Source organism: Canis aureus, chromosome 36 (genome assembly GCF_053574225.1).
Source record: "Canis aureus isolate CA01 chromosome 36, VMU_Caureus_v.1.0, whole genome shotgun sequence".
NCBI classification, from domain to species: Eukaryota; Metazoa; Chordata; class Mammalia; order Carnivora; family Canidae; genus Canis; species Canis aureus.
In genome coordinates, this window is record NC_135646.1 from 7,551,180 (window position 1) to 7,564,058 (window position 12,879).

A 12,879-nucleotide genomic window follows, 5' to 3' on the forward strand; every position below is an offset into this window, starting at 1 on the left:
ACCTTTTCACAGGCACCCTGGGAATCCCTGTAACCCTCCAAAGAGGGTTGTTTTCAGGAACCTGGTAAAAGGAACTAAAGAAGAAATTGGGGTATATTTCATTTCTAAGCAGTATTATTTGAAATCCTAAGGTTGCTGGTTCTGTATTCCATATGGCCATGTGTTTTCTCTGTATCCTCACAAGGTATTCCAAGGCTTTTGCCCCAGCATCAATCGGCTATCACTGCAAATATTGATCTGAACATGGAGGGCTGAGCCATCTCCTGCTACCTTAAATTGCTTTACATTCTCAATATATTTAAATCCCCATTTTGCGCTAAATGTATATACCAGTTATTTCTGGAAACAGTTTGCGTGAACAGAATCACCAGGATAAGAAATTAGGTAAGGTTGGCAGCTTTAATATAAAAGAGACTTCCATATTGATGGAAAAATACATTTTATGCCTCCAAATTAAATCTGAACATGCTGATTTCTGCACACTTCAGGCGACTGAGCACCCCACGTGCTTTCAGAAACCATTTTCATTTTAATCCTGGTGATCGCCAGCACTCAAATACCTGATGGAAGCTAAGAAAAGGCTGATGATCCGGCTGGTGTGAAATGTGGTGCTTTGTAAGCATTATGTTCTTTCAGCCGTTCAAGAGGAAAAATCAACCTCCACTCTGTCTCCCACCAACTACAGCCTCCATAATCCTATGCTGCTAGTTCAGCCAAGTGGCTCTGTTTCCGAGAAAGCCCTCCAGTTCACTGATGTCCTTTCCAGGTGCTGGAAGATGACAGGAATGTGCTGTCTGGCCTCATGAGTCATCTAGAAATCGTTTCTGTAAAAGAGCTCTTTGGCAGAATGCTACTGAGCCACACGGCAGAGAGATTTTAATGTTTTCAAATAGCAGCTGACAAGACAAGATCAGTGAGGGGGATGCAGAACCCTTCTGGACTGTGACAGCCCGGGGAAAACAAAAGGCCTTTTGCCAATTTCACTGTGGGCAACAGGCCTCAAGGCACTGAGAAAAGAGGGAGGAGGGATGCTCTGAGATTCACCTTATCTGGAGAAAATAATCGTCGCCACGTCATCAGTAAGCATTCGTATGCTCAGGTCTTACTGTCATTTCTCAACGGGTTTCATGTGCACACACGTTCACTAGCTCAGGGTCAGTAACCTAACTTTGCACCGGAAGAACAAGACCCCAGGGGTGCGCGGAGAGGCGCAGAGTCCCCGGGGTTTACAGTCTGTTAACGTGGAATCGGGGCTAAGCCGGGTTATTGGACAGAGCCTTGTCTCCTCAGCTTCTTGCTCACGGGTCTGGCTTCTGCATTTCCAAATGAGTCATGTTACAAACTCAGCATCACCAGTGGGGCCTGAGCTCTGCCTCTGACTTTATCGTGACCTTGCAGTGCTTCCAGTAGGGAAAACAACAGCTTCCTTTCTCTGGGTTCAAGCTTTTCACAACCTATGAAATGGAGAGAATCTGTCTTATCTTCCATAAGACACTGTCTCGACAAGCTAGCGCATACAACAGCAACCTAATTCTAGAATTAGGGCTAGTTAATAACTCCAGATCCGTGGAGTCATTAAGATCAAATGCAAAATTTCATGTGTGGCTATCACATGCATTTTTCTGGGTGAAGAATCCATCGTCCTCCTCAGATGTTTCAAAAAGTCTACGGCCCACACAAGGTTTGGGACCATTATAGAAGGTTACCTCTGTCATCACGACATGGTATCATGTCGCAAGTCCTTGTTTTTCATTATAATCCTCTGCTAATGCTGTCTGCATCCTGCTTCATGTCGATCCACAAAAATCAAAGCCTTTATGGCTAACATATTTATGTGCTTTTCTGTGGTTGAAAAATAAGAGAGCAAGGGGGAAACACTCACCCCTATTGCTCATCAAAAATTCAGCTTTGGCCAAAGAGTTTGCTGCGAATCACAAGTTCCCAACAGCAGCAGCCACAGGGCCTTGGCTCATCAGGCATCCTTTCTGCCTCAGCCAGTGTTTGCTGATACTAAATAAGAATCTCATTACGTTCAAACTTAAGTGAGTTTGCACCAAGTCTTTCTGCAAGGAATCAAAGGCACTTCCCTTCTATTTAATTTCTGTCAGTAGGGCAGATAAAACTGAAGACCCTGTCCTTCACTGAAAAGACAGGGGGACCCAAAATGTTGAATCGTCTACCTGATGTCACCTTATAAGTCACACGAGGAGGAGACAGAAGGAAAAAACCCAGCTCTTCCCTCTTGCTGACAGCTCTGGCCTGCTGGGCAAGATGGGCAACGACTCGGAGCTCCTCGGCTGGGGCATGTCTCTCCTGGCCTGACTGGGACCAACACTGGCCGGGAGGCCTGATGAGTTCTCCGGGGGCCAAGCAGGAAGAAAGTAAGTGGTGCCAGCTGCAGACCCACTGCAGGCGTGTGACAGCTTGGAAGATGGGTGACAGATGGGTGTTCCGGGACAGGCTGAGCTATGCCCACGTCCCTTTCTCAGGCACGCTAGAATTTACTGCCCCACCCATGCAGAGCACAGAGAGGAATGGGGAGCCCAAACTGGCTTGTCCTTCCTATACCTCTACCTGGACACACAGCCCTTCCCCTGGTCAGTCTCCAAAGTGCTTATTAAATGCTCGCACGCCCGGGCCTATTATGAAGCCCATAACCACTCAATCCCTCTGACCTTCACTTATCATCTAAATGTAAACCAAGAGCCTGTTCTCAGAGAATCTACAGTGGCCCCCCTCTATGCTAAGCAACCTAGCTCACCTCTGATTTCCAGAGTCCGCATCTAATAATTCTGTCACAGGCCCGGAATCTGACTAACCCTGCCACAGTCTGATAGAAGAGGGGGCCCTGCGTCTGTCTGGGCAACTGTAAAGCCACCATCTCAGCAGACAGGGATGTGACTGGAAATATCTTCCCCTTCACTTGTCCAGTACATAGGCATGTAGAATTACCACAGGTGGGGAGTTGGGGTGGGGGGTATCTTCCTTTAAAATACATTATTTGGGCAGCCCAGGTGGCTCAGTGGTTTAGCGCCTGCCTTCAGCCCAGAGCATGATCCTGGAGACCCAGGATCGAGTCCCATGTCAGGATCCCTGCATGGAGACTGCTCCTCCCTCTGCCTGTGTCTCTGCCTCTCTCTCATGAATAAATAAGTAAAATCTTTAAAAAAAATAAAATAAAATACATTATATTTAAGGCAGATAACAAAAGCTTAACCCTAGCATGATATAAAACAAGCAAGGTAGGCATCTCACTTAGTTTATTGTGCTCTTCCAAGAGAAAGTTCCATTTCCTGGTCTTGACATCTGCAACGACAAGAAACAAACAAGCAAGTGTGACACACTGCCCTCATCCTATGTAATTACACGTATCCATTCGTTCCCTGGTTTCGTAAATCCCCAGTAAGTTAGGACGACCTGGCTGGGCCTGTGCCTGGTGCTGGGGAAATCGAAATGGAGAGTGCCTGCCCTTGATGCTTTCAGAGAATTCAGGGAGAGGAGACAAGCAGACCCGGCAACGATACCGTGCTAAGGGGGTGACAGAGGGTCCTACCGGGACCGCAGACACGTGACAGGTCAGAAATGCCCTCCATTTCCAAGATAGGGATAATAATAGCAGCTTACATTTGTTCATGCCTTACTTTAAGCCAGGCGTGGGGCCAAGAGACTCACGAGCGCCATCCCTCTGCTCCTCGCAACCCTAAAAACTGGGCCCTATTATTATTAGTTCCCTTTTATAGGTGGGAAACGAGCTGCACGTGGTCAGAGTGGTTGAACCACCTACATTCAAATCCCGGTTCTGCCCCTTCCTAGCTGTGTGACCTTGGGCAAGTCATGTAACTTCTCTGTGCCTCAATTCCCACATGTGAAAACTGAGGACATGACAGCCCCTGCCTCAAAATGTTTACAACGGGGAGCCTGGGTGGCTCAGTCAGTTAAGATTCACTCCTCCCCTCTCCCCGCTAATAAATTAAAAAATAAATAAAATGCTTATGAACGTGTGTCTGGTAAACAACGAGAACTCAAAAGAAAGCTAGGGATGATAAATGATTATTATTGTTGTTAGTAGTATGATGCTGTCTGCTGATTAGTAGAGTGTAGCACCCACTACGCCCAATACTGACCAACGATGAGCATCTCAGTACTCGACACTGGCTAAGTTCTTCGAGAGTTTCCCTATCAATCTACCTTCTGAGAAAGTCATGGAAGTTTCAAATAGATAAATGCCTTCTGGACACCAGAAGTCAACTCTTCTCTGATCACTGAGAAAGCCAGGTGGCCAGGGAATGAGCAGCATACACACAGTGAGTGGGTGTCAGGGCAAAAGGCAAGGCAGCCCAGTGTAATCTGACAAATCAAAGGCCGACAGACTACTCCTGACGTGGGAACAGTACCGGAGACTCTTCCTGACAACAGCTGGACCCTGTAGCTACGGCAAGAAAATCCAATCATGGCTTCTGGATGTCTGAGTGTGGGCAGGGCTGGGTGTCAATATTTTAGCCGTTCACATTCCCAGAACTGCAGACCATGTCAGGAGTGTGATTTCTCAAAGGTCACACGGTGCAGAATGCACACAGGCCATCTGTACTGGCCTATTAAGGGCTACTCTAAACCGAAGCTGAAAATCCGAGGGAGCGGGAGACGCAAAGAACCCTGGCCCTCGTGTGAGCGGCGCATCTCATTGGCTCAGGCCAGGCTCCTGTACATCTCACGTAAATCCTACTCAGCAGGCTGTCGTTGAGCTAAAACTCTAGGGCAGCCTGGGTGGCTCAGTTGGTTTAGTGCCACCTTCAGCCCAGGGCCTGACCCCAGGGTTCCGGGATCGAGTCCCACGTTGGGCTCCCTGCATGGAGCCTACTTCTCCTCCTGCCTGTGTCTCTGCCTCTCTCTTTCTCTCTCATGAATAAATAAATAAAATCTTTAAAAAGAGAAACTCCATCCATCTAAGGAATAAAAATGTAACAGCTGGCATCACCCTCTTCTTGAAGGAGCCCCAAACCCTGATGAAAGCTCACGGAGCAAATTCTATAGAGGCTGCTTCCATGACACCCCCTGAACGTGATGTCTGAAAAACATGAGGTTTTAAGGCTCTGCTTTCCACTTACCTAAGGAAAAGACTAAAACCGTTTCAAGAATGGAAAAACGTCAATCCATAAAAGCCACGTGGTTTTGTAAAACAACGTGGCCCAAGCTGAGAATGAAACCCAGCAGTTCACAATTCTAAAACAACTTCTGCTCCTTATTCTGACAGGACACATTTTGAAGAGCCTCAAAAAAATAGAGCAGAACTGCTCTGCTTTGGCCAGTGGTTTTCAATTCTGGCTGATTATTAGACTTAAAAATACCAATGCCCAGGCCCCACCTCGAACAAATTAAGTCAGGACCTCTCGATGGGCACAGGCATCAGTGATCATTCTGGGAGTGGGGCTTGGCAATCTGTTTTAATAAACCCTCCAGGGGGATCCCTGGGTGGCGCAGCGGTTTGGCGCCTGCCTTTGGCCCAGGGCGCGATCCTGGAGACCCGGGATCGAATCCCACGTCGGGCTCCTGGTGCATGGAGCCTGCTTCTCCCTCTGCCTGTGTCTCTGCCTCTCTCTCTCTCTCTCTGTGACTATCATAAATGAATAAAAATTAAAATAAATAAATAAATAAATAAATAAACCCTCCAGGCAGTTTGGATGCAGGCTTGTCTGACAACCACCGACTCGGTCTACCCAAGGGCATTTATTTTTACGGCATCTGCCTGTTTTTCAAGCTCTCCTAAGGACAAACATCATTTCTCAACATTCAAACAGAGAGAAAAATAACCTGCTCTGAGATCACAGATCACTAGGCAGAACCAGGCAAGAGCCAATTACTTGCCGTAACTTCTGGAATCCATCTGCTTAAATAGCGCAACCAGAGCTTCAGAGTAGCCGATGTCTGCCTCAAAGCGGGCCCGGGAGATGAGCACGCATTGCCCTTTGACAAAGGCCAGGGAGGGAGCTGAAGGCAGGCAGGTCTGGGCCGTGCCACCTGTGGAGGGTGACTCCCTGCTGTGCCCGGCCCCTTCCAAAGGCTGCAGGGTGACCGTGGGGAGCTTCTGGGCTGCTTTCACTGCGGAAGAAAAGGACAAGAATGTGACAAGGTGGATGACTTTCCCACGGGGAGGGAAGAAGCATGGTTAGATTAGGAAAGCTTGCAAGTGTGCTTTCACTGGGGCATTGGGAATTCCAGTATTTACTGAATTTACCGCTCCTTAGGTGTTCAAATTACAAAACCTGTGACTCAGAAATGAACAGAAGGAGGGGTCTCACCAAGATTCGCGAACTTTACAGATAATTGCTGCTGCTGTGATTGAGGAGCCACTGATGTCAATGGCCCAGAAATCACTCCCCCAACCTGACTGCCAGGTCACTGCTCTGCTACTGCTTGGAGAGCCAGGCAAAGAGACGCAGACCTGTCAGCCCACCAATGCAGTTTAGAGCCTTATTTTATCTGTTACGTTAAGTTTCATATAGTAAGCAGATTTCATTTTAAAAAACTGAACTGTCAAAAAAATCCAAACAGAATTGAAAGGCAAAACTACTCAATAAAGATTTTTGCAAGAAATAGACGAGCCAGCACTTGAGAAAAATACTAGGACCACAAAACGTAAGAAGACAGAGATGTCATGAACTCACGAGGGGGGAAATGAGTAATAAACATCTGGCAAAACATTCAATTTCACAGGTAATCAAAGAAATAAAGTAAAATCAGAGAAGCAAAAATTTTACTCAACAAATTTGCAAAATTAAAACAAAAAACAGGTATCTACACACTGCTAGCTGGAAATAAAACCTTCTGAAGAAAAACTTACTAACCTAGAACATGAATCCTAAACAGTGATCATAATGATTCCACTTCCAGGAATCTGCCCAAACTAACAACTGAAAATAAATACAAAGATTTATGGAGAAAGGTATCCCTTACAAGCTGCTTTAATACTGGGAAAACCAAGAGCAAAAAACAAGTTAGACAAAAAGGAAATGATTTAAGCCCTTCATAACACATGTATACCATGGAATGTTATATAGTCTCTGTTTTTGTTTGTTTGTTTGTTTGTTTTTTAGGGAGAAGTTTTAGAAAAGACAAAAATACAAAAACCAGTATTAAGTTGGACAGTATGAAATCATTTTTTTAGGGGTCAAAATGGTCTAATTATGAATACGTGTATTGTCATTGCTCAAAATTAGCAGCTAACATTCAGCACGAAAATAAAAATGCTTCTGGGGAGCCTGGGTTGCTCAGTTACTTGAACACCTGCCTCTGGCTCAGGTCATGATCCCAGGTCTTGGGATGGAGCCCCCTACCTCCTTGCTCAGTGGGGAGTCTGCTACTCCCACTTTCCTGCTGCTTTCCTGCTGCCCCTCCCCCCACCCATGCTCTCACTCAAATAAATCAAGTCTTTTAAAAGAAATACAATAACAATGCTTCTGCTAGGACACTAATTAAAAAAATCAAGATAAAAATTATATCACAGAGTTAAAACGTATATATTTTAACGCACAGAAAAAAGGCTGGAAGGAGCAAAGCCAAACGTTAATAGTGGTTGACTGAGTAAGGAGATTATGGGGGAAGAGCTGGTGCTCTTTGCAGGATGATATACTTTCCACATGTTCTATGATGTACGCGTGGAAGGGTTAAAAAGGCAAAATCCACAGGCATGCCTAAAGCAAAATGACAAACACAGTCTTTACACGTTACGCTGATAAAAAGGATAACCTGCTATAAAGGCACATCATAAACCTATCCGAAAATTAAAAAACAAAGACAGAGGGTAGCTACATTTGTGCTGAGCAAGGCCTAACCCGGTGCCACTGAATCTGTACACATGAAACAACTGTAACACCATGTGTCAACTGTACTGGAAGAGGGAGATAAGAGCAATGATAAACGCACAAATCCACAGTCATTGCATGAGTGTTCAAGGGACATCTCAGTAGGTAGCAAGCTGCACAAGTGTGCAAAACACTGGTAAGGACACAGAGGAGCTAAATAACTCATAATCAATAAAATTCATCTAAAAGCTATATAGAGAATTTTGTGCCCAATAACCAGTTTTTCAAAAAAGATGTGGGGCATTACAAAAAGCAACCATGCCACACAGAAAACCAAAATCAATCTGCAAAAGCAGAAGTTATCCAAGTCACCATGCATTGTGAGTACGAGAGTAAAAAGATGGTAATACGAACAAAACCATGGACATGGAAATCACTGGATTAAAATGAGCAAAAATGAGAAACCCAAGTGTTGAAAGCTGCAATCTCAGCTCAGAGTACTGGCTCTCCCCCTCCCAACACCTAACAAAGGGATTAAAATAATACAAATAAGCCTCCTCACCCAGCCCCCACCCCTACCCCTACCCAGGGACCAAAGCTCAGCAGCAACTACCAAGGACAGGGACACCACCCAATGCCACGCACTTAAAGAGATGGACACCAGAGAGGGACACAGGAAACTGTGCAGGGGGCTGTCCCATCACTCCTCCCCCAGAAACTATGCTGGTGACTCCAGAAAATTCTACTCCAGGGCCCACACCTGCAAAGAAGTGACCTCGTCATGCATCTTCACCTTTCCCCTTTTCAAACTGGGTGGGGAAAGAGGGAACACCTTCCTGGCTGTGGAAAGAGAGGGAAACGGGAGGCCAGAACAGCCAGGGCTGACGCACTGGCAGAGTAAGGGCTCGGGGCACCAAGAGCTGATGAAAACCTTGGCAAAAGAGTCAACAAGATCTTGGAAGACAGAGTGGTGCCCTTGAGGGTGTGGACGGTGGACCACACTGGGTTAATGGGGTCCACTGGAGCCTGCCCAGGGCAACGCCCTCTCCTTGCACCCTCAAGTTAACTGAACGTGTGGAGTGCTGTGAGGATGTGTGCTATCGCCGAGCTGTCCCTTTCAGGGCAGCACAGCTGCCTGTCACAGCTGGAGCCAGCAGTCCAGGGGGAACATGCACTCCTCCGTCAGGCTGTCTGCATCTCAATCCCAGCTCTACAACTCATTAGCTGTGTGACCCGATTTTAGTAACTTATCCTCTCTGGGCCTGTTTCCCATCTATAAAATGGTTGCTGTGAGAAGTAGGGGAGTTAGCATACACAATTATACCTCGCTTTACTGCTCTTTGCTGTGCTGCAGATATTGAGCTGTTTTTACAAGTTAAAGGTTTGCAGCAACCCTGCATGGAGGGAGTCTACCGGTGCCGTCTTGCCAAAAGCATGTGCTCATGTCCTGCCTGTGTCACACTTTGGTAATTCTTGCAATATTTCAAACTGTTTCATAATTATTGCATTTGTTATGGTGACCTGTGATCAGTGATTACAACTGATTACACCTTGCGGAAAGCTCGGGTGATGGTTATAATGCTTTAGCAATAAAGTACCTTTAAATTAAGGTTTCTACATTGCCTTCTCAGACACAATGCTATTGCACGCTTAACAGACTACAACAGAGTGTAAACGTAACTTTTACATGCACTGGGAAACCAAAAAGTTCACCTGAGTCACTCTGCTGTGATATCTGCTTTATTGTGGTGGTCCAGAGCCAAACCCACAGTATCCCCACAGTGTACCTGGACAAGGGGCTCAGCACCACCCAGCAGAGGCTGTTACAAAAGTGCTAGCTTTTGTAAACACGGAGACTGTCACCCAAGGAGTTGCCTCGATATGGTGGCCATTAGTGAGAAGGAAGAGAACTGGGGTACTGCCCTAAATGCCATCTGAATCCTAAGCTGCACCACATCTGCTGCTCTAGGAGCTTTTCAACACCAGTATTTCCCTGCATGCAGGGCAATGACACGTTTACTTACTCAGGGCACCATAGTCCGTCATGCTGAAGTTCCACGTCTTGGTGGCAGGATCTGAAATTAGACAAAAGTACTTGGTTTGCCCCTAATGAGGCTGATGACTGTTGTTCTGGGTTGTACTGAGCCATTCAGTAAACCCTTGTTTAATGAATGAATGAGGGGCCCTTGAGTGGCTCAGCTGGTTAAGCAACTGCCTTTGGCCCAGGTCATGATCCCGGAATCCTGGGATCGAGCCCCGCATCAGGCTCCTGCTCAGAGAGGAGTCTGCTTCTCCCTCTGCTCCTACCTTATGCTCTTGCGTGCATGCGCGCACACACTCTCTCTCTCTCTCTCTCTAATAAATAAATAAATAACATCTTTTTCTTAAAAAAAATGAATTAATGTGTGCTCAGTTCACAATAGCTGACTGAGAACTCCTACAAATGTACAAAATCTCAGTGGAGGACAAATAGCAAATACAAATGAGGACGGTGCTTTTACTCCATATAGTGGAATTTGAGGGCCCTGGGATGTTATGACCTGGTCTAAGAGGGCTGAGGACAGAGGTGGGACTAGAATCCAAGTTCTCTGGGACCCACTGTAGTCAGGCAAAGCAGAACAAGGAGCACACTCTCTGAGCTGCTGCAGAACTAGCACATCCTGGCTCTGCCTTTCCAGAGGAACCAACTCAAGCATGTTACCTCACCTTACTGAGTCAGTTCTGCTGCCTTTAAAATGGAAGTAACATCTACTGATCTCAAAAAACTGTTGTTACACTTAAGTGCTACAACACAAACAAAGCACCCGGCAGGGGGACTGGCCTCTCAGTAAATATTCATCCATTCTCCATATGGCCATGTGGCAGCCCTGAAGTTTGGCAGCTGTTTGAAGGAACGTCTATTACAAAAAGAAACATGAGCTAAAACCAAAATTTTCAACAACTGGACGGACAGAATGTGCCAATGCACTCTCCTCATATTTATGAGAAACTGGTAGATTAAAAGAGACTCTAAAAATAGAATAGACCATGTGAAGAACAAGACCAAAGCCTCATTACCATAACTTCTGCTGGGTAGGCTCTTAAAAACCGCAATGAGCTCTTCATTGTACCCGATCTTCACCTGGAAACGATCCCCACTCCTTATGCACGTTCCCCTCTGGGAGCTTACTGCTTTATGGGTGGCTGCGGTCCCCAATTTCTGTGAGAGTCTTCCTTCCGACCTGGGTGTCACACTCCCTGAGCCACAGTGGACGCCAGCAATGGTCTGCCCCGACGTGGAGGGCCTCACTGCCTTGGCCTCTAACCTGGGATCACCGGGTGGCAGTCCAAAGGCAGAAGCTGGTGTCTTCTGGAAACTCTTGGCTTTGGCCAAAGATTCAGGAGTTGGGTTAGCAAAGGGCGTGGATCTGGCCTCGTGGGAAGCCTGAAGATGACCTTGACCTAAGGCACAACCCAAGAGTTGTTGATCGGGGACCTCCGGAGGGCTTTGCGCCAAGGGAGGAGAGATGCCCGTGAGAATCATTTGACCTGATGAGCTGTGGCTCGGGCAGGCTGCGGGCACATCTTCTTGCCTCTTCCAGGTCCTCTCTGTCTGCTCTGGAGCACTCAGGTGAAAACTGTGGCAATGATGAGGTCTTTGGCCATCACTAGATGAACTACTGAGATTCTGCTGCATGAAAATGACACCATGGTTCACTGGCTTAGAAGGATCCCCGGGGAGATTTGGGGGCAGGCCCTGTCTGGACTGGGAAGAGTTGGTGGCAATGCAGGAGCCAGAGCCTGAGCTCTGATGCTGTTCTGCTAATAATTTCTCAGCTCTACGGGCCAGAGCCTTTTGCCGGTTCTCTTCAATTTTTTTCCTCTGCTCCTCTGTAAGAGGCAAGGACATTTTAACAGGGAAATGCTTATGCAGGGACGTCAATCTTTAATCAGAAACTTGGCAAAAGCTGAGGAAGGAAAAACAATATTGAAACAAACATTAAATATATTTATTTTTTTCATGCTCCTACCTTGATTTTAACAAGCTTTCCTCCAGGGAATACACAATTTGCACAATCAAGGGATATGTTAAAGTTTCTTTGATAATTAAACACACACACACACCCACAGGGATATACTACATATACTATAACAAAGACCCTCACGCAAAAGCAAAAGACAAGGGGAGACTGGATCCAAACCTAAAAAGGTATTTTAGCTGCAGTATTATTCTCCCTTTCATCCCCCAGCCAACGTAAGTGAACAGATCCCAAGGAAGTTATGCAGTGCACCCTAATCTATCGGGTAATCGGGTAATGAGTAGGACGACGTTTTAAACCAGAAGTGACAAGAGATCAGGTGGACATAGACCAAAACAGCCACATACCATGGTGTGACACTCGCTAACAGACCCCTGCCAAGCTGGAAGAAGGAAAGAACCATTAGCCTCACATAGACTGCACACTAAATTCACCCCTTACACTCCTTCCTGTTATTATTCCTGGCAAACCCATCCGTTGGTGGCCAGGTGCAAGGCACAAAGCAGTTAGCCTTGGTGCCTGCCTTCCAAAGTGCACCACCATGGAGCAACTGTGACTTTTTTGGAAAAATAAGCAAAAAACAAAAAACAACAACAACAAAAGTAATGCATGCTCACTGAACAAATTCAGATGCTACAAAAAGATGTAGGGGCCCCTGGGTGGCTCAGTCGGTTGAGAAGTTGAGCGTGTGCCTGTGGCTCAGGTCCTGGGATCAATCCCCACAACAGGATCTCTGCTCACTAGGGAGACTGTTTCTCCCTCTCCCTCTCCCTGCCACTCCCCCCAACCCCCACCCCTCTCCTGCGCTCTCTCAAAAAAAATCTTAAAAAAAAAAAAAAAAAAGTACAATTATTTTGTAATCTCCCCACCCCATCAAGAAGCTCGGTTGGGGGATCCCTGGGTGGCGCAGCGGTTTGGCGCCTGCCTTTGGCCCAGGGCAGATCCTGGAGACCCGGGATCGAATCCCACGTCGGGCTCCCGGTGCATGGAGCCTGCTTCTCCCTCTGCCTATGTCTCTGCCTCTCTCTCTCTCTCTGTGACTATCATAAATAAATAAAAAT

The 12,879-nt window shown here is 46.6% G+C and overlaps 1 protein-coding gene across 6 annotated transcripts in view; it reads right to left on the reverse strand.

Moving 5' to 3' along the window:
- Positions 1-12,879, reverse strand: part of SMARCAL1 (SNF2 related chromatin remodeling annealing helicase 1) — a 62,470-nt gene that overhangs the window by 47,897 nt on the left and 1,694 nt on the right. For 4 of the 6 annotated variants that reach the window (XR_013373015.1, XR_013373014.1, XM_077885213.1 and 1 more), the window contains exons 2-5: positions 10,857-11,746; positions 9,824-9,874; positions 5,863-6,096; positions 3,256-3,306 (exon numbers count right to left, since the gene is read on the reverse strand). Coding sequence is in view for 4 of the 6 variants with exons in the window: in XM_077885213.1 (XP_077741339.1) it covers positions 3,256-3,306; positions 5,863-6,096; positions 9,824-9,874; positions 10,857-11,688 (1,168 nt within the window). In the remaining 2 variants the exon portion in view is untranslated. Of the gene's footprint in view, positions 1-3,255; positions 3,307-5,862; positions 6,097-9,823; positions 9,875-10,856; positions 11,747-12,165; positions 12,201-12,879 lie in introns of all 6 variants that reach the window. The other 2 variants (XM_077885212.1, XM_077885214.1) reach the window with 2 other exon arrangements.